This window comes from Cetorhinus maximus, chromosome 16 (genome assembly GCF_964194155.1).
Source record: "Cetorhinus maximus chromosome 16, sCetMax3.hap1.1, whole genome shotgun sequence".
Classification (NCBI taxonomy): Eukaryota; Metazoa; Chordata; class Chondrichthyes; order Lamniformes; family Cetorhinidae; genus Cetorhinus; species Cetorhinus maximus.
In genome coordinates this window covers 42,190,743-42,212,092 of record NC_135894.1, presented here as the reverse complement: position 1 = coordinate 42,212,092, position 21,350 = coordinate 42,190,743, and the positions used below count along the sequence as shown (strand labels likewise).

At 42.9% G+C, this 21,350-nt stretch overlaps 1 protein-coding gene across 1 annotated transcript in view; it reads left to right on the top strand.

Moving 5' to 3' along the window:
* Window positions 1-21,350, top strand: part of tspan7 (tetraspanin 7) — a 121,753-nt gene that overhangs the window by 85,107 nt on the left and 15,296 nt on the right. Inside the window, exons 2-4 of the mRNA XM_078559759.1 lie at window positions 13,915-14,103; window positions 16,435-16,509; window positions 17,604-17,699. Of these exons, the coding sequence (XP_078415885.1) occupies window positions 13,915-14,103; window positions 16,435-16,509; window positions 17,604-17,699 (360 nt within the window). The remainder of the gene's footprint in view (window positions 1-13,914; window positions 14,104-16,434; window positions 16,510-17,603; window positions 17,700-21,350) is intronic.

Genomic DNA, 21,350 nt, shown 5'->3' with positions numbered 1-21,350 from the left:
ACAGTTCATTACTTTTTCAGAATTGCAAATACATGAAGTCTAACTCAATCATAGAAACATAGAAAATAGGAGCAGGAGTAAGTCATTCGGCCCTTCAAACCTGCTCCATCATTCAATATAATCATGGCTGATCCTCTATCTCAAAGCTATGCTCCTGCATTCTCCCCATAACCCTTGACACCTTTAGAACCTAGATATCTAAGATGTTACTTGAAGAAAGGCTTCACAGATGAGTTGTATACTAAAATCTTGTAATGTTTAGTGGCACCTTCCATCAGGAAGCACCACACCATATGTCATTGGGGGTCAATTGCCTCAGAAGCAAGCAGGACTTCTCCCAGATAAGCTGATCTATATACCCACAGAATATTAGCGAAAAATCTCAGTTATTTATAACTTGACCTTCATTTTTATTAAGCGACTACCATAGAATCTGCATGCTGCTTGAAAACAAAGCAACTGTAAATCACCTCTTGCCACTTGGAATTGTTCACTCTGTCACAACAGCAACAATAACATTCAGACTGCTGGCTTAATAGATCATTGCTTTTTCCTAAACCTTTTAGTACTAGCGGAACACTGAAAATCTGTTTGAACTACCCTTTCAGAACATCTGGGAATAAATTTTCCCAAACATTCAAAACTGTAACTATTTACAAACCAACTTCCAATTTGGATCTGCTTTATTTTTGGTTCTGGAATAAACACAATGAACTAGGACATGCTTGTCCAACCTTTTCCAGGGGGGCGGGGGGGGGGGGCAGTTTTCAATTTTTCTCACACTTGGGGGGGACCCATGAGCAAATTTTGGAAAGATAAGGTTTGGCAAAACATTAAATATGAATTTCAAAAAAAAGCTGACGTATGAAAAGACACAATTTGCTAAGCAAAAAAAATGTCACAACAATAACTTGATAATTTTTCAAAATGAATAATAAATTAAGACGACCATTAGAGTGTGAAAGGGTGAGAGCGCATGTGCCTAGCTCACTCCCTGTCTCAGGGTGCTCACTCACTCAGCCTTACCTCCTGTGAGAGTGGGTGAGAGTGCCTTTTGGTGTGTGGGCATGAGGGTGAATGAGAACTCTGAGACTGAAGTGAGGCAGGTGCACACTTGCCACTCCCTCTCACCCCCTCTCTCTCACACACAAACATGCCTCCCTCTTTCTCTCTCTCTCTCTCTCTCTCACAGACACACAAACACCCCTCTCATGCACTCATCCTTCTCTCTGACACACACTCACCCCTCTCTCACACATACATACACTCATCACTCTCTCTCTTACATGCGTGCGCACACACGCACCCCAACCCCTCTCTCTCACGCGCACACGCACACCCCTCTTTCACTCACACACACTCACGCAGACACACACACATACAAACACACCCCTTTCTCACTCACACACACACCCCTCTCTCTCGCACTCACCACTCTCTCACACGCTCACATCCCTCTCTCACACATACACACCCCTCTCTCTCCCTCACACACATGCACACATACTCTCACCCGCCATCGCTTTCACCTGTCCTTGATCTCACCGACCCTCACTGTCTCCTGCCTTCACACTCACCCGCCCTCACATTCACCGCCCTCACATTCACCGCCCTCACGCTTACCCGCCCTCATACTCACCCACCCTCACACTTACCCGCCCTCACTCACACCTTCTCATTCACTCAACCACCCTCACATTCACTCATCCACCCTCACATTCACTCACTCACCCTCACACACAATCACTCATTCACCCACTCACCCATACCCACTCAGCCTGACTCACTCACTCACTCACCCTCACACTCACCCACCCTCACAGTCATACTCACCCACCCTCACACACACACACACACTCACTCACCCACATACACACACACTCAAACACATTCACTCACACACACTTAATAAATCGACTGGGGGGGTGTTGCAGTGAGAGTGGAGGAGACACTTGGAATGAGTCCTGAGGCCTAGTGGTGCCTGAATGTAGGTAACTGCTGAGAGGAGCACCAAGAGCTGGGAGAGACATGGGGGGAGCCGGGAAGGACACGGGAAGAACCCTGATGGACTTGGGGGGTTGATGGAGGAGGAGCCATGAGGGACTCAGGGGTAGGGGGTGGGGGGGAGTTGGGAGGGATACGGCCAGAACTGGAGGGAAGCGTCCGGAGCCTGGAACAAGCGGCAGGAGCCAGGACAGAGCACTGGGAGCTGAGGGGAAGAGGCCGGAAACTATGATGAGTGGAGGCCTGTGCGTTCCAGAGGTCTACCTTTACATGGTTGCAGTTCCTGGTGTTCGCTGCTCCTCCAATCACAGCCTGTTTCTGTCCCATGTTTGCTGCTGATAGGCTCAATAGTGTGAAACAGGCTGTAATTGGAGGAACAGTCATAGTCTTGGAGTCATAGAGGTCTACAGCACAGAAAAAGGCCCTTCGGCCCATCGAGCCTGCGCCATTTAAACAAGTACCTAACTATTCTAATCCCATTTTCCAGCACTAAGCCCATGGCCTTGTATGCCATGGCATCGCAAGTGCACATCCAAATACTTCTTAAATGTTATGAGGGTTTCTGCATCTACCATCCTTTAAGGCAGTGAGTTCCAGATTCCCACCACCCTCTGGTTGAAAAAATTCTTCCTCACATCCCCTCTAAACCTCCTGCCCCTTACCTTAAATCTATGCCCCCTGGTTATTGACCCCTCCACCAAGGGGAAAAGTTCCTTCCTGTCTACCCTATCCATGCCCTTCATAATTTTATACACCTCAATCATGTCCCACCTCAGTCTCCTCTGCTCCAGGGAAAATAACCCCAATCTATCCAATCTCTCCTCATAACTAAAACTCTCCAACCCAGGCAACATCCTGGTAAATCTCCTCTGCACTCTCTCTAGTGCAATCACATCCTTCCTATAATGCGGATTCCAGAACTGCACACAATACTCTAGCTGTGGCCTAACCAATAAAACAAATAGAACCTTATCAGGCTGAGGAAAGGAATAAAATTGAAGGCCATGGTCAGCCCTAAGGTTGATGCTAGAAAATATACAAAATATCAATAGCTGAGGAGGAAATGATTGCAGTGAAACAGTCTGCATACTTGCAGTAGGAAGCCTATAAGGTTACAAGGATTGTTGCTAGATAGAGGCAGCATGGTAGTATATGTTTTGTATAGATCTGCTGTATTATGACATCAGTACATTACCTTCCAATCATGATCCTCAATCCAGTGCGCCCTATTCATGCCATGATGTCCAACGCATGAGAGGGTGTTCTGTACAAAATGTCTACTCCCACACGGCCACTATCCAATATTTCATCAGAGTAACACAAGTGCAGATATCCATGTTTATTACATTGAGGGATCATTGTGTAATTCAGTAGAATATATTTCCTTCTCAGCAAAATTTCCTGTCACTAATAACAAAACCCGTCAATCTATTCAACTTAAAAAAAACAATTAACCCATTTTATTTATGATTAATTATATTTTTGAAACCTGTGACAAACAGATTTCTGTCAACCACAGTATTCTCTAAGCAACATAAGATTAATTTCAGAGAAAATGATCTAGCTGTTGAGTAGGAGTAGGCAATGATTCCACTGCCTCAGAAATGTCAGTAGCTTATAATTAAAAATTTTATTTCTCTGTGCATTGGGTTTACAATAAAGTCCTGTCACTAATAAAATGAAAGTACAAGTGCTCATGCCATTCCCTCCTAACAGCTAAGTGTATGTGTCCTATCAGATATGGTATTGAACTATACAAATACAAGACATTAGGCAGATTTTGCTAGAGCAGGGCATCTTGCAGCTGAGGCTGTTGATTGTTTTTTCCTGCATCTTTCAACTCAAAGCTGTGGGTGTACCTTAACACATGGGTTGCAGAGGTTCAAGAAGACAGCTCACCACCATCTTCTCAAGGGCAATTAGGAATGGACAATAAATGTTGGTCTAACCAGCAACGCCCACATCCTGTAAATTCATTTTTTAAAAATTCTTTAGTGCTGGAAGTATGCATTGAATTTGGGTTTGATCCCTTCAGTGTCTTGGGGGAGAATTTTCTCCCTGTCGGAGGGGGTTGGATGAGCGCGGGCAGGCGTGTAGCCGATTGCCGCCTGCAATTGGATGCGCGCCATCATTTTACTTGAGCCGGCCGATTAAGGCCCGCCCGGCGTGACGCGCACCCGGAAGCGCTGTGCGCTCCCTGTGCGTGTGGGGGGAGTAGGCTGAGTCGGGGCCCGTGCTCTTTCGCGCATGCGCGTGAAATAGTGCAAAAATCTCCCTGAGGCACAGAGCTGCCTCAGGGAGATTATGAGCTGGGGCATGTCAATGAATTTTATTAAAAATTTTTATTAAACTTTAAAAACCTCATGAAACCTCATCCCGCCCATGGATGAGGTTTCCTGATAAATGCGAAGGCCGCCTGGGCTCTTCACCTGCCCGCTAACCTTAAGGTTGGACGGGCAGCTCAGTTAATTAGCTTAATTACTAGTTAAATGGCATTAATAGGCCTTTGACAGTTCGGCGGGTGCACAGCTGACTCCGGTGCATGCCCACCGAACTTAAGATCTGAATGATGCACGGTGATGTCAGGACGCACGCCCGGCATCACTACACATCATTTTACGCGTCGGTGAGCGGGCCCCGCCCCCGCTCACCGACCTGAAAATTCTGGCCTTGGATTCAGAAGCTTTAAAGAAATCAGCCAGGGGGCCAGGTCTTGATCATCATTTAATGATTTCTAGTTGGAAATGTACATGTGTAAACATCCTTGTGGATATCTGTGTCCTAGCCTGAGCCAGCACTTCAAGAAAGAAAGGGGAAAACATTGCCTGTTGCCATTTCAGGTTTTTTTAAATAGGTTTTCTCTTGCTAGGGTCTTACAGTGGTCCCATAAACAAATCTTCTGTTCTAAAGTCCAGAAGATGAAGCCTTTCTGTACATTGTCCTTACAAAGATGCATAACCAAGCAATTTACAATTAACCGACATGGAGTAATCTTACAAATTTAATTTAATCTCATGTTCAAGATGGCAAAAATTACCACATACATTAGACCAAATCCACTTTTTTTTATTCTCTCAGGATGTGGGCATCATTGCTCTAGGCCAGCATTTTTGTTGCCCACACCTACTTGAGAGGGTGGTGGTGAGCTGCCTTCCTGAACCGCTGCAGTCCATGTGGTGTAGGTACACCCACAGTGCTGTTAGGAAGGGAGTTCCAGGATTTTGACCCAGCGACAGTGAAGGATGGAGATACATTTCCAAGTCAGGATGGTGAGTGGCTTCGAGGGGAACTTGCAGCTGGTGGTGTTCCCATCTGTCTGCTGCCCTCGTCCCTCTAGGTGGTAGAGGTTGCAGGTTTTGAAGATGCTGTCGACTGAACTAATATTATTTACATTTAGATAGAATCATACAGCACAGAAGGAAGCCATTTGACTCATTGGCCAAGGTTTTACAGCCCCACCATGGCATGTCTCCCCCAAGTGGATGTGGTGTGCCATTTAAATCTCCATTCGGTTCAGCAGGACTGTAATATCCTGCCAGGTGGGAGGGACCGCAAAATCCTGGCCATTGTGTCTGTGCCAGCTCTGACTATATAACTATCCCACTCCCATGCTCTCTGTCCATAGCCCTACGTTATTTCCCCTTCAAATATTTATCCAATTCCCTTGGAAAATTATTGCTGAATCTGCGCGCACCACCCTTTCAGGGAATGTATTCCAGATCATAACAACTTACTGCGTAAAAACGGTCTTCTCATCTCCCCTCTGGTTCTTTTACTGACCTTCTTGCCACTGAAAACCATTTCCCTCCAGTTACTTCATCAAAACCCCTCACAATTTTGAACACCTCTGTTAAATCTCCTTAATCTCTCTGTTCAAAGGAGGAATTCCTAGTGTCATTAATCTCTCCACATAGTTGAAGCATGACCCTGCTGGTATCTTGACTGTTTTAAGGGGCACTTGGACCTGAGTAACAACCACCACTATGACCCACCACCAGTCCAAATTCTCCCTACAAAACACCAGATCATGACTTCGTAAGCCCCGATGCTACTTTGCTGTCCAATGCTCTGAGTTAGCAAATTGTGTACTGTTTCTCTAAATAAAACTTAGCTTCAGGCCTGTGAAATGAGACACAGGTACATATATATCTAACGAGAAACAATTTAATCATGAATTTGGACAGATGTCAGGTACATCAGCACAGCAGCAACATGAGAGCATTCCATTACCAGACAACCTTCTCATTCAAAACACAGTGATCACAGTGACACTGAGCGGGAGTTCACCAGCCCTCTGAGGATGGTCTGGGAGGTCGAGGAGAGCCCTAAATTGGTGCGGGGAGGCGGGGTGGCATGCCTGTTCTCTTTCCTGCTAGCAGCAGAGAAGATGGCAAACAGCCCACCCACCCAGAGGCCAACTGAACCACTTAAGTGGCCAATTAAGGGCCTCTTCTCACTGCCACTGGCATTTTACCAGCAGTGGTGGGGGGGCCTGCCCACTAGGTGTGGAGACTGCCAGGTGAATCCTAGTGGCTTCCCAGCAGGCTTGGGTTGGGAAGGGGGGCCTCCTTTCCAGGCACTCTTTGGCCCATGAAGGGGCCCCTTCGCAACAACAGAGCCACCCGCCTTCACCAACCCCCAACCACCTTCCCCTCACCAGGGCCTGTCTGACTGGCTCCAGAGCCCCAAGATGGCACTTAGCAGCTTCTGAGGGTGCCACATCTATCCATTCCATCCTCTCCTTTCAGGTGCATTTCCAGCAGTGACCACCTCTCCTGGTGGCACTGCTGAGCTGCTGGCTCTGATTGGCTGACAGATCCGAGGGATAGGCAGCTGTCCTTAATAGGGGCAGCTGCCCTGGGAACAGCCAATTAATTGACTGCTGCTGACAAGATACGGCTGTGGGTCCCAGAGACCGAGGAAGTGGGGTTTGCCACCACACCTCAATCACGCCCCCCCCCCCCGCCCCCGCCACTTTCAAGCCTAGCTGTGGGACCCCCACCATGATGACAAAATTCAGCCCATTATCCCTGCCCTAAGAAGTATAACAATCTTTCATCTATGCAGGATTTCAGCCTAGGGTGAAGCCCATATACTTTTATACTCTTGCTGATGTCAGCATATCTCAACAGCTATGCTGTTCTCCACTCTTTGAATAAGATGAGGTGTCAAAACAGAGATTTCCCTTCCTGCAGAACTAGTACTTAAGCCCTTGTACTGCTTAGCCGAGGCCTGAACCTTTCCCTCGTCGGGCACACACGATCAGCAGGCCGGGAGCAGCCGGGAAACAGGCCCCCGACGAGATCAGTCCCCGACTACACTTTCACGCTGGCTGGCCAATTAATGGGTCACCAGTGTGAAATGCACGCTGAAAAGCTCAGCGCTTCGGGGATGGGATCGGGAAGAGGGCGGGCGACAATGTCACCACGGGTGCGGGTCAGCTCTGCGAGAGAGCTCCCTGAAGGCAGACATGTGCTTCAGGGGGCTGCAGATTTGCAAATAGTGAAGTAAAGCTGTAAAAAGCTTCAAAAAATGTCCATGCATTACAATCAAGCGCCTGAAAGCAAACCTCATAAAAATTCTGTTCCCAAATATTTCTTTTTATTTTATTTCCTAACGGAGATTTCATCCCGCCCTTGGGTGAGGTTTCATGAAAAATATAAAGGCCGCCCGGCCAATTCGCCCGACATAATGTTGGACAGACCACGAAAAATCACAGACATTTGGGCTGTTAATGGGCTTAATTGCCTGTTTAATTACCAGCGGGCACACTTCCAACTTTTGCAAAAAATGCGAGTGCACGATGAGATCGGGACACTTGCCCAACATCATCTCGTGCGATTTCATGCCCGATCGGGTTGAGCACATTCCTGACTGTGGGACATAAAATTCTGCCCCATGTGTACTTCTAATTCATGGCGCTTCATCAGCAAAACATGTTTTTCCATTTCTGATAACTATTCAACCTTGGGAGTCTGGTGCTTCGCAGGTTTTCAGATCCTGCAAGCATTTGCCCTCATTACAAGGGCATTTGTCTACTATCTTGCCTATTCCCACAGAATGCAATTTCTTATCTATTTCCCATGTAGGGCTATCTGCTCAAAACATACAGAACAGCTCAGACACAGATTAACTATTTCAAAATGTTGTGGTTTAAGATTATGCTATCATGTTTCCTAGATGAAAAGTAACATTTCCCACAACAACAATGTGTTCAGTAACCTTGTTCTCTTAAAAAAAACAATGTACAGTGTGATAAACTAGCAGATTTCATCACCATCAAACACGCAGCAGAATCTCTACTGCTGCTTCGATCAACCCTTTCCATTCTAGTCTATTACATTCACCCAAAGTTATTATCCAACACTGCAAAAATCCATTTATAGTTCCTAGAATTTCTTTGTTCATGTATGTGACCTGCAGGTTGTTCTTTCATCACCTCAGTAAAAGAAAAAAGTTAAAAGACTGAATGCTTCTACAGTATCAAATGCTAGTTATTATTGTGAAGTTGTCTTAAATTTCAGAATTTTTATTGTAAGAGTTGAGAAAACACATCAAGAACACCATATTTTAAAAAGTTAGTTGATAAAGCATTTGTAGGATGTAAATTAATTACAAACAAGCTCCATTAGTTGGTGCCAGAGTATAAAAAATGCACAGCTAGCTGGTAGATCCCTCTAAATCTTCAGTTAATATTTACAATAATATTGTTTGAAATAGGCAGATTACGCAAACCAATAAAACATTTTTTTTTCATCACTAAAACACATGGGTCCATGTGTTGAGAAACATGCCATATTTTTAAACTTGATTTGTTTGGGATTTGAGGCACCTATGATCGATGACTAGAATTTTGTTTGGTAGGTATTTGCATGAAGAAGGGGCAGTAGGTTGGAGCATTTCTTTCTCTGCAGGAGTAGTTGAGATTATTTTTTGTTCCATGTATGGGATAGGTTGAAATTTTGGATGCCGAGAATGGAACTAAATTATGTATTGGGGAAGGGGGGATGAATTTAGACATGTTTGTGTTTGTAAATAATTTGTATTTGCCAAATTTCAACACAATCATTGTAAGTTATTCACTTCTCAGTTTTCTTTTTTACAAAATGCTCATGGATGAGGAAGGATTTTTAACCCACCTTAATACATCCAGGGCAACCCTACACCTTGCCAGCACCAAATGTTGCATCTAGCTGTCCTTAAATGATTCCAAGATTTCACCTTGCCACTCTGCTCAGAAATCCATTCCTTTTTGCTGTTTCAATTTCTCTGTTGAAAATTGAAAATGAGCCAAAGCATGAATTTTCTCACTGACCATAAACTTCTGTTTGTGCATTATAATATCAAAGTTTATAATGTCAATCTCTTAAAGGAATTGTATGCTTTCAGTTTTGACCCAATAGAGTTCTTTTTAACTAAACTAAAAATATCATTGTAATTCTTATGACTGAAAATGTAAAGCTACCATGGTCTAAAGCCAGTAAATCATTTTGGTGCATGGGTCCACGAATAGCAACAGCTGTCTAGCACCTTAACGACTGTTATTCACCTGCAAGATTAAACAGTGACACGGTGACAATCTGTGATCCCACAGCTGCAGCAAAGCAGGAATTTCAGTCCAATGAGCTGAGAGCTTGTTTTTGTCAGAATATCTTGTGGATGCCTATTCCAGCATTGGTGCATTTTGGGCATGTTATAATGTAAAATGCAGTTACCAGAAAGCCATGTTTAGTAGACACCAGCAGGACTGGTGGGAATTGTTCCCTTTAGTAAAGGGACAACTTAAATTCTGCAAGAGTCAATCTTCTAGACCATTTTTGGGATTTCCAGGCAATGACCCCAGCCTGGAAACCCTCGTGAGCCCCACTTCCATTGCGATATTTGATGCTGGTATCTTGCTGGTGTCCAGTACGATTAGTGCCAGGAGGAAGAGTCGATGGAAAACCTAACTGCTAGCACCATTCCAAAAGCCCCATGTCCTTTTAAATTGTCAGCCCACCAGAGGTCAGATGTAAGTTCTGCCTACGTTTTCCCCCCTAGGGTACACTCAACGTTAGCAGGACATATGTGAAAGTTTCACATGAGACTGTAAGATGTCCTGGGCTACGTTGTGTTCTTCTCTTATGTTTTAATACTGGTCTAAAATGAACCCTTCAAGGAACTGCCGCTGATTTTATTGTCAGTTTTCAGTTAGACAATTTATAAGAAGTGATTCTAATTGAGAAGTTGAAAGTCTTTACATGCTTGGAAACTGACTTCACAACAACATGTATTAATTTGCACCTCATAAGTGCCAGGCAATCACCACATTCAACAAGAGAAAATCCAAGCAATGCCCCTTGACATTCAATGGCATTACCATCGCTGAATCCCTCACTATTGACAACCTGGGGTTACCATTGACCAGAAACTGAACTGATTCAGCCATATAAGAGCCCCAGGTCAGAAGCTGGGAATTCTGCAGTGAATATTCCACCCCCTTACTCCCTAAAGACTGTCCACCATCTACAAGGTTTACGTCAGGACTGTGAGGGAATATTCTCCACTTGCCTGGATGAGTGCAGCTCCAACAACACTCAAGAAGCTTGACAACATCCAGGAATGAAGCAGCCCACTTAATTGGCACACCATCCACCACCCTAAACATTCACTCCCTCCACCACAGACACACAGTGGCAGCAGCGCGCAGCATCTACAAATGCACTGCAGCAACTCACCTAGGTTCCTTCGGCAGCAGTTTCCAAACCTGCAACCCATACCACCTTAAAGGACAACGACAGCAGACACATGGGAACACCACCACCTGCAAGTTCCCCGGCAAGCTACTCACCATCCTGACTTGGAAATATATCGCCGTTCCTTCACTGTCGCTGAGTCAAAATTCTGGAACTCCCTGCCTAACAGCACTGTGGATGTACTGACACCACATGGACTGCAGCAGTTCAAGGAGGTGGCTCACCATCACCTTCTCAAGGGCAATTAGGGATGGGCAATAATGCTGGCCCAGCCAACGGTGCCCACATCCTGTGAAAGAATAAAAAAATTCATATGTTCAGCCTTCAGGGATATGGAAAAAAATATTCACCAGAAATTTGCTGCCCTAAAAACTCTAAAGCAATTGATTGGCCATTAAAAGGTCGTGCCAAATAAAGAAATGTTGTCAAAATATCACTTACAAAAGCAATGCAGTATTTTGTTAAAAAATGTGCATATGATTTATGTGAAAATTCTTATTTGCAGTATAAGTAGATGGAATAATTTATGACTCTGAAACAATGCAAAGCTTTCATAGAAAAGTTTAATCAAAGCTGCATTGTCAGAGTTTGGGTTGGAAGCGCCAGAAAGTGGTAATTGCTTTTTCCACTTTCTGGGTTGCACATAGGGCCAGTATCCCTGTGGTACCAGTCAGGCGCTTACATAAGACAATCAAATCATTGAAGCAACCGGTGCTTACTAGTCAGTGCCATATACCACTGTGGTTTGTTATTGGAAGAATGTAAAGCAATGACTGCAGTTTGGAATTTTTGGGGTTCGAACTTTGGATATTGTTGAGATAAGTGCTGTCCGCCAGGGTAGTGGTCAATCTGTTACTTGGTGCTGAAATTGACGCAGTCATCGCAAAAACGTAGCTGTTATGTCCAAGCTGAGTAAGAGAGCATGGAATAACAGCAACCTGACTGAGAACACCAAACTGTGAGTCTACCAAGCCCGCATCCTCAGTACACTCCTCTACAGTGGTGAGACCTGGACAATAAATGCTAGGCAGAAAGAAAGCGAACGGTTTCTACCTTCACTGTCTCAAACGTATCCTGGACACCTATTGGCAGGACAAGGTCACCAACTCAGAGGTTTTGGAGTGTGCTAATTCCATCTGCACACACTTATTGCTGAACCAATAATGTCTGCGCTGGCTCAGCCACATTCATCGGAATGATGGCTGTATATCCAAATACCTGTATAGTGAACTGGCCACTGGGTCACAACCTCCTGGGCATTCATACCTCTTCTACAAGGACACCTGCAAGTGACATATGAAGATGTCAGACATTGACACTGAGCTGGGAGACAGTCGCTGACGCCGTGACCTCTGGAAGCTGACTGTTTATAGAGGAATTAGAAGAAGTGAGCAGAAACAAAAAGCTTAGCTAGCTGAGAAGAGGGCCCAGAGAAAACAGAGGCCAGCAAATCGTGCACCTTCTCAGCCCACTGTCTTCCTCCGCAGCAAACACGGCAGACTTCCATGTCAGAATGGGGTTCCTGAGCCACACCTGGTGATGCATAGCACAGAGTTGAACCATGGCACAAGCCTATGTCTTAGGAGATGGAAGGCTCACACCATTACCAGGCTGGTTACAAGGGCACATACATTGTCTTGAGCGGCCTTAAGGGAAAGAGCTACCCTGGTTAATTAACCTTGACATTTTTTCATCTGTGAAACTCATACATATACGTACATAACATTATTTATATTTAAAGGTATACATATATATAAATTAACTGCCTCCATAAAACCTTTTTTGTAGTAATGTTTAACATGTTACACCATTGTGTGATCATATTTAGTGAATACAGGAAAAAAACATTTTCTAGACATTTTCCAGCAAAGTTCCTGCCCTGCTAACTTAGATAGAAATATCCACATTCCTTCCCAAGAAACACAGTTATTACCAGATGTGACATCAACACCAATGGCACAATTATTTTGTGTTCTCTTTGACTAAAGCTCAGGTAGTTTAGTTGCTACTTGATATTTCTCAGACCCATTAGGCCTTTTCACTATCAGTCATCTGCAGCACACTTTCATCCTATAGCTTCCCACTACTGATTCAAGATTGTAGATGCAAAACATGCTGAGTGTGAAACTGAGAAAGAGTGAATTAGACCTGACCAAGAGTCCAGTTAACATACTATATATATTACACTCAGCTTGCAATTGACTATTTAATTCAGTAAGACAACAAAGCAAAATGCTGCATGAAAGGTAAATGAGGCATGTGCAGAATGCACACCCCTCAACCTCTGGACCGATCAATCAACAAAAGTGGTGAAGAAATTACCAAAATTAGGTTCACTTGTTTTTGATTGTGTAGATGGCCTTGAAGCTGCCTTCAGTATCCATTTGTGCATCTCAGTGTATCATAGCAACCCACATCTTAAGCCAATAGCTCCTATAAGGCATCTGATTCTTGTCTTACATCAGTTATGCTGCTTTTATTCTGCAAATTTCACATCAGTGCAGCATTTGCTTAAGTGGAATATACTGAAATCCAGTATAAAATATGCCATTGTGCAATTTTATATTATTAGGAAGACCATAAGTAACCATGAAAGCAGCCAGTATAATAAGGTCACAACAAAAAATTATGTTTTAAAGTTAAAAACTAATTATGGTGGCCCACTGTACCATTATTCACATTGTAATAATTGAAAAAAGCTGATTGTGTCAATAGCTCTCTCCTGTCATTAAAAATCACCCTGGCAGAGACCCTTAAGCAGCTATGTTTTTCGTAATTTTTTTCCCACTTGGATTGTGAATTCTGGGATAACCCACCTCCAAATTGTATTTTTTACTCTTCCATTAGGAGGGAGAGGCATCTGACTGAACGCGAAGTATTAGTCCTGTTAGTGCAAGAAAGACTAGCTATTTTTTCACTACTTAAGCCAGGTTGTCCCAGACAATTCCTGCATTTGATAGGTGTGGTTGTATGGATTGCTATTCTAAAACTGGGATTTAATCCTGTGTTTTGTATCATCAAAGGGACATATAACTTCGTATAATTCTGGTATAATTGGAGCTTTAAGTTAATGAGCTTTCTATTCTCTTCCAGGATTTTCATTCCCTTAAGAGGTGGATAGCAGTTCTCCTTTAAAAGTTCACTGTTTACTGACAAATGCTTTCTTCTTTTGCAGATCACAGGCGTGGTCCTATTGGCTGTTGGAGTATGGGGGAAACTCACCTTAGGCACTTACATCTCACTTGTTGCTGAGAATTCCACAAATGCCCCATACGTACTCATTGGGACTGGCACCACCATTGTCGTTTTTGGCCTGTTTGGTTGCTTTGCAACATGTCGTGGAAGCCCATGGATGCTGAAACTGGTAAGTGGCGCATCAACAATTTTACCACATGATATTGTACTTAGCAAAAAACAGCTTCATCAATAGTTATTGGAGCTGTACATCTCAAGTGATGTAAAATTAATATTGCAATTCTGTTAATTTGCTAATTTAACAATGATTCAAGCACCTTGGCAAGTTTGATGTCCTGGTGAAGGTGGTGGGGGCTGGTGCTATTTAAAATATGTGAGTGTATGCAGACTGGAGCTGTGTACTCGTTGCATTCTCTTCTAGTTTCTCAGGTGACACATGGTACAATGGCAGATTGTAGCGGACTGGCTTGCACACATTCTCAGTAGTATTTAGTCTTGCAGAAAGACTAGAAGGTCTCTATATTAAGGAATCAATTCCTTAGTTATACTATACACAAACTATATCCTCAGGAAAGGGATGAGAGGGGAAAAATCTACTTAAATCCAAAACTGTTTAAAAAAGTAATAATAAACTGCAAATGTATCCGTAATAAAATAATGTTTGAAATACACGCCAAGTCAGCCAACATCTGTAGTGCTCTGAGGAAGGCTCTTACATTTTACAATTTAACCTGTGTTTTCCCTTTACAGATGCTTTCCAACCTGTTTCCAAAATTATAAATTTAGTGGGCATAAAGAAGATTGCCTTTCTTCCTAAATTACTGTAGTTTAAACATGTTTTAAGGGTAGGAGCAACTTACTTTCTTCTTTTTCCTCCATTTCCTAGATCACAACAATGACTACACTTCAAAACAACTTCATTGGCTGTAAAGTGCTATGAGGTGTCCAGTGGTCATGAAAAGTGCAATATAAATGCAAGTCTTTCTTTTCTTTCCTTTTGGGTCTCCTTGTGCCACATTTTGAGTAGTGAAAGAGAGAAAGACTTGCATATATATACCTTTCATGACTTCAGTACATCTCAAAGTGTTTTGCAGCCAATGAAATACTTTTGAAGTGTAGTCATTGTTGTAATGTAGGAAATCTGGCAGTCAATTTGCACACTGCATGATCCTACAAACAGCAATGTGATAATAACCAGATTATCTTTTTTTATGTCAATTAAGGGACAAGTATTAGCCAGGACACCATGGATAACTCCCTGCTCTTCTTTGAAGTAGTGCCATGGTATTTTTACTTCCATCTTAGAAAGCCAATGGACCCTCAGTTTAACATCTTGTCCTAAAGACAGGCACTCTGACAATTCAGCACTCCTCAGTACTGCACTGGGACATCAGCCTAGATGTTTGTGCTCAAGTTTCTGGAGTGGGACTTGAACCTGTAACCAACTGGCTTCAGATGCTAGAGTGCTACCCTGAGCCGCGGCTAACAGTCCTGTGCAACTTGTTTCTTGGTCTCTACAGATACTGCCAGAAGGTTAAATATATGATTAATTTCTTATAAGCAATTGGCCTTCATTCTCTACTTCCCCACCTTCCCACAGCAACATGGCTAAAGCTACAAACAGTGGATTCCAAACCACGGGCATGGCCATGTATCCCATTTCTCTGTGATGCACTGAGTTGGTGCTGCAGCACCATTTAAATTTTTTTTTAAAATATTTGTGCAATTTACCTACTCCCACTGAGACTGATTAAAAATATACTTCTTCCTTCCCACTCCACAGTAAAGTACTTCTTTTTTCTTTCCTCTTATTTGTCTCCTCATTATTTTGTTGTGGCATTGCACATATACAAAATGAATATGCTGTTTTTTTGGATGGTGTGCAATTCCAAATAGTGCTCAATGCACTGATATCTAGGCTTCCCATGGCTCAGCTGGTCAGTGCTGTGAGTAGCTGAGCCGTACCAACCATCTGATCCAGAATCAATGCCGATTAAACTAGTAGGAATGCTGCACTTGGTCTCAGAACCCACACCACCAGCTGAAGTAATCTGAGGAAGTAGAAAATCTGGGAATTTTCTCAGTCTTGATAAATTAAGAGCATAGGGGTGGGCATCCGGTGAAAACAGGATTGGACTAAGCTTAAGTACTTCCCTGTGAGCGAATACCCTGCTGACGACACTCATTGGTGAGCTCACATACCAAGAGAAGTCACTTGGGTGAGATATAAAAAGACATCTAATCAAGGACAGCAGAGAAAACTAGCTGCAAAACAAGGAGAAAAGCCACCTATTCTGTGAAAAATCAAAATCTTGATATTTATCCTGTTGTTTGTTGCATTCTGAAACTCCCCAGAAGGTCAGACGCTACAGTGTCATGTATGGTCTTTGAGCTATGTAGGTTAGCAGGAGCAGGGATTCCATTTAACATGCTTTTGGGTTTATCTGGTCAGTGACCCTGAATATCACTAACATTTAGACTATTGCTTCTCTGTTTGTAGTATGCCATGTTCCTCTCCCTGGTATTCTTGGCAGAGTTGGTGGCTGGCATTTCTGGGTTTGTGTTTCGACATGAGGTAAGTATATTTGTAATTTTATTTGAATTGGGATCACAAGATCACAAAAAAATTCCTTTATCTTGTTCTACTATTTTCATCCATATTGCAAATATTCACATTCTCTTCATTATATGCTTTATTTATGTATGTGTTCCAAAAAAGCATGAGAAATATATGAACTAATAATTATGAAAGGAAGTGTTTCAGTTTAATTTTCCATTGATTATAATTTACAATATCGACTCCATTCAATTACTTCCATTGCATTACAGCAAAATGTGTTTTAGTTCATCCATTTGGCAAAAATTGGAACTTTTCTTCACCCCAAAAGTTGTTGCATATATTTTCTTTGGAGCTATGTGCTGCCTGGAGCCTGGGTATTTTAAATGAGGGGTGACGTGGAGTAAAAGGAGATTTTAATTTGTAGCTGATTAATCATTTTAAGAAGCTAGCAAGATGGCAAACATTAAAAGGTAAAAATATAGACATCGCATCAGCATCGGAGCGAGTTTCCCACTTCAATGCGCCCTACAATAGAAAGTTAGCAATAATGGGGATGGAAAGGAAAATGAGTCTTTAGACCTATAGTGCGCAAAAATGTACATTGCAAAATATAACAAACTTGTTTCGCTACAATAAAATAAAATTCAATCAGTGTTTAAATAACAACAGTGTCTGGGAACTATATTTTTCCATTGTTTATAAATGGAATCTTTAGGAAATGACAGTTATCATTGTGTAAAACCACAGACCCTCCATTCTTCCAAATTAATATCTCCCTTTACTCCACGTCACCCCATGTCCCATCCTCCATCACCACTCCATCAGCAGCAAGGCCTTCAGCCAAATATAGTATGGAATTTTCTTTCTCAATTCTTCTGTCTTACTGTCTCTGCCAATCTTCAAAATCCTTCTTAAAACCTCTTTAACTGGCCTATTGGTTGCGTCTTCTAATCCTTCCTCCTCTCTGTTGAGTCGGCTGACCCACCAGTACAGTGCTTTGGAATATTTTGTTATGTGAAAGTTGTTATAAAAGTGCAGGTTGTTGAGTAATATCAACAACAGATTTTGTGCTTTGTCCAAATAATAAATGTTGTTTCATCCTTCTGCAGATCAAGGATATCTTTCTCAAGACTTATACGGATGCGGTTCATAATTACAATGGAAAAGATGAGCAAAGTAATGCAGTGGATGATGTACAGAATAGTGTAAGTAAATCAGTCACTTATAATAACAGTGTCAGTGCTCTCTTCTAATGCATTTGGCAAGGACTATTAGAAGAAAATTGCTCAGGTATGTGTCCTGTACACTAAAAGCAGGACAAATCCAACACAGCCAATTACCGCCCCATCAGTCTACCCTTGATCATCAGTAAAGTGATGGAAGGGGTCATCAACAGTGTTATTAAATGGCACTTGCTTAGCAATAACCTGCTCTCTGACACTCAGTTTGGATTCCACCAAGGCCACTCAGCACCTGACCTCATTACATCTTTGGTTCAAACATGGACAAACAGCTGAACTTCAGAGATGAGGTCAGAGTGACTGCCCTTGACATCAAGGCCGCATTTGACAGAGTGTGGCGTCAAGGAACCATAGCAGAACTGAAGTCAATGGGAATTGAGGGATAACTCACCACTGGTTGGAGTCATACCTAGCACAAAGGAAGATGGTTGTGGTTTTTGGAGCTCAATCATCTCAGTTCCAGGACATCACTGCAGGAGTTTTTCAGGATAGTGTGCTCGGACCAACCATTTTCAGCTACTTCAACAATGACCTTCCTTCCATCATAAGGTCAGAAGTGGAGATGTTCACTGATGATTGCACAATGTTCAACATCATTCGTGACTCCTCAGATACTGAAGCAGTCCATATCCAAATGCAGCAAGACCTGAACAATATCCCCATCTCCAACTGAAATTCAAAGGCATTACCATCACTGAATCCCCCACTATCAACATCCATTGACCAGAAACTGAACTGGACTAGCCATATGAACACTGTGGCTACAAGAGGTGGTCAGAGGCTAGGAATCGTGCGATGAATATCTCACCTCCTATCTCACCGCCATCTACAAGGCGCAAGTCAGGAGTGTGATGGAATACTCCCCACTTGCCTGGATGAGTGTAGCTCCAACAACACTCAAAAAGCTTGTCACCAACCAGGACAAAGCAGCCTGTTTGATTGGCACACCATCCACAAACATTCACTCCCTCCACCACTGACGCACAGTAGCAGCAGTGTGTACCATCTACAAGATACACTGCAGGAACTCACAAAGCCTCCCTAGACAGCACCTTCCAAACCCACAACAACTACCATCTAGAAGGACAAGGGCAGCAGATAGATGGAGACACCATCACCTGCAAGTTCTCCTCCAAGCCACTCATCACCCTGACTTGGAAATATATTGCTGTTTCTTCACCATCGCTGGGTCAAATTCCTGGAACTCCCTCCCTAACAGCCCTGTGGATGTACCTACATGACATGGACTGCAACGGTTCAAGAATGCAGCTCATCGCCACCTTCTCAAGGGCAATTAGGGACAGGCAATAAATGCTGGTCTTGCCAGCAATGCCCACATCGCATGAATGAATAAAAAAAAGTTGGCTGCAATAAACAGAAAGCAAATAAATACTGAAACCAGATTTGAAAACATAGCTACACCTTGTGTACTGGCATTGCCCTTCACTGCTCCTTCATTTTGGCATGTATTTCTCATACAAGATAAATCACTGTGCCCAGGGAGTTTGTGTAAAATTGGTATTTGTACAGCTGTTATGAAACTCGAATACTTATCTTGGAGGTCAGGAACTCCAGTTCCCAGCAGGCCTTGGGCCGTCTGCGCCTGTGCCAGCCGGGAAGTGGCCACACATGCATAGTTTGTGTAATTTACCGTCTTTAGGCCGGGAACTGGCCCTGCGCACCTGTGCAGAAGCAAAGTGAAATGTCACAAAACTGCAGGTCAGGTGACCTGAACCAGAGTGCCATTCCCGAGAATGTGCCCCAGCGAGCAGGACATGGGGAGGAGGACAGGGAGAGGTCCCAGAAGAAAGCCCCAAACAGGGTCAATGACAGGGATCAGAAAGAGGTCCCAGAGAGAAGTCCCAGGTAAGAGATAGAGACAGAGGTCAGAAATAGTCCAAAAAATCAAGCTAAAAGAAATGAGCAGAGCAATAGACTCTGAGTTAAAGAGAGAGCTGCGAGGAGCAAACTTGAAGAGAAGTGGACTTGAGAGAAGCCCTGACGATCTGAGGAGGCAGCCGAAGGTTGGTGACTCCTTACCGCTGGCTTTTTGGAGCAGTGGTGTTCTGCTTGGCATGACCGAGGATCTGAAATTGTACTTGAAAGGTGAACCTTGAGTGTACTCGGAGGTCCAGGGGAAAGGAATCTCGGAAGGTGAGATTGGAACCCTGGAAGTGGATCCTTGTTGAAGCCATTCAAATGGGAGCAACGTTTGAAGAGAAATCCAAGGCAAGTTCTTCAAATGTAGACAATGGAAACACTCATGAAAAAAACAAAATTTCTGTGAGACTGGTTGGCTCACAATGTGATAAACTTCTGGGTGTGTTGTTGAGAAATCCATGGAATCTGCTTTGGTCGCACCTGCCATTAATTTTGGAGTGTGGTGTATCTGACCACAGTTCACCTGTTAATTTACATGTGCCTCATACTTACCCTGAATATTAGATTATGATATTGTTATTGTAAATTGTTTATCTTTCTGAACTAATATGTGTCTGTAAAGATATTGCTCGGGTAAAGGAATAGTGTGCTTTGAATAATTTCTTGTGTTGGTATTGAGACCTTTCCAACCTTTTTGACTGGTGTAATATGGTTCATTTTTCTTGTTTAATAAATGTTTTATTCTTTGTGTTAAAAGTTAGCAGACTCCTGTGAGTTTGTTCAGTAACTTTCATCCACTGTTTCTTAAAAAAAACAAAGTTAGTATCTTTCAAACCAGGTTTCACTCTGGCATCTGACTTATCCAGTATTAACATCAGCTGTGATCGTAGCACAACATAGTTCACAGAAAGATGAATGTTAAAAGATCTCAGCTGGAGTAACAATCGCAGCATAGAATTGGTATGCCAGGTTCAACAAGGGAAAAAAATAAATAAAAACAAAAAACTGCGGATGCTGGAAATCCAAAACAAAAACAGAATTACCTGGAAAAACTCAGCAGGTCTGGCAGCATCGGCGGAGAAGAAAAGAGTTGACGTTTCAAGTCCTCATGACCCTTAACTGTTGAAGGGTCATGAGGACTCGAAACGTCAACTCTTTTCTTCTCCGCCAATGCTGGCAGACCTGCTGAGTTTTTCCAGGTAATTCTGTTTTTGTTTTCAACAAGGGAAAGTTGTTCAAGGTTCCTCCTGTTGGTCAGTTATCAGTGCCCCTGTTGGAAGTATACATAGGCTTGTGCCAGGCTTAGGTGTGATGATGTCAAGTAGCTTAATAACATTCACTATCCAAAATCACACATCACTAGTGATAATTGGGAGAGGTACCAAAAAGTTACAAATGTCCACTACAAGCTACCAAAGGGAGGATAGGAAAGTACACAAAGAAAATTGGAGAAGGTGAAAAAGCATTAAAAAAAAACCTACAGAAAAGGAAATACAAAGAAATGTTTTTAGTTTGTGTACTTACTTTGGTAATTTTTTTGGCACCATAGGAGACTCTTCATCCAAACAGTTTAGGAAATGGCCCTCTTCAGATATGTAAAATAACTCGTGCCATCTGAATTCCAGGGTTCTTTATCAAACTATTTTAGTTCAGTAGAGAAATTCACTCTGCACACAGATCAGGATTTCTCACCAGTGATGGCAAGTTATAATTCTTTCAATGATAAATGCTGAC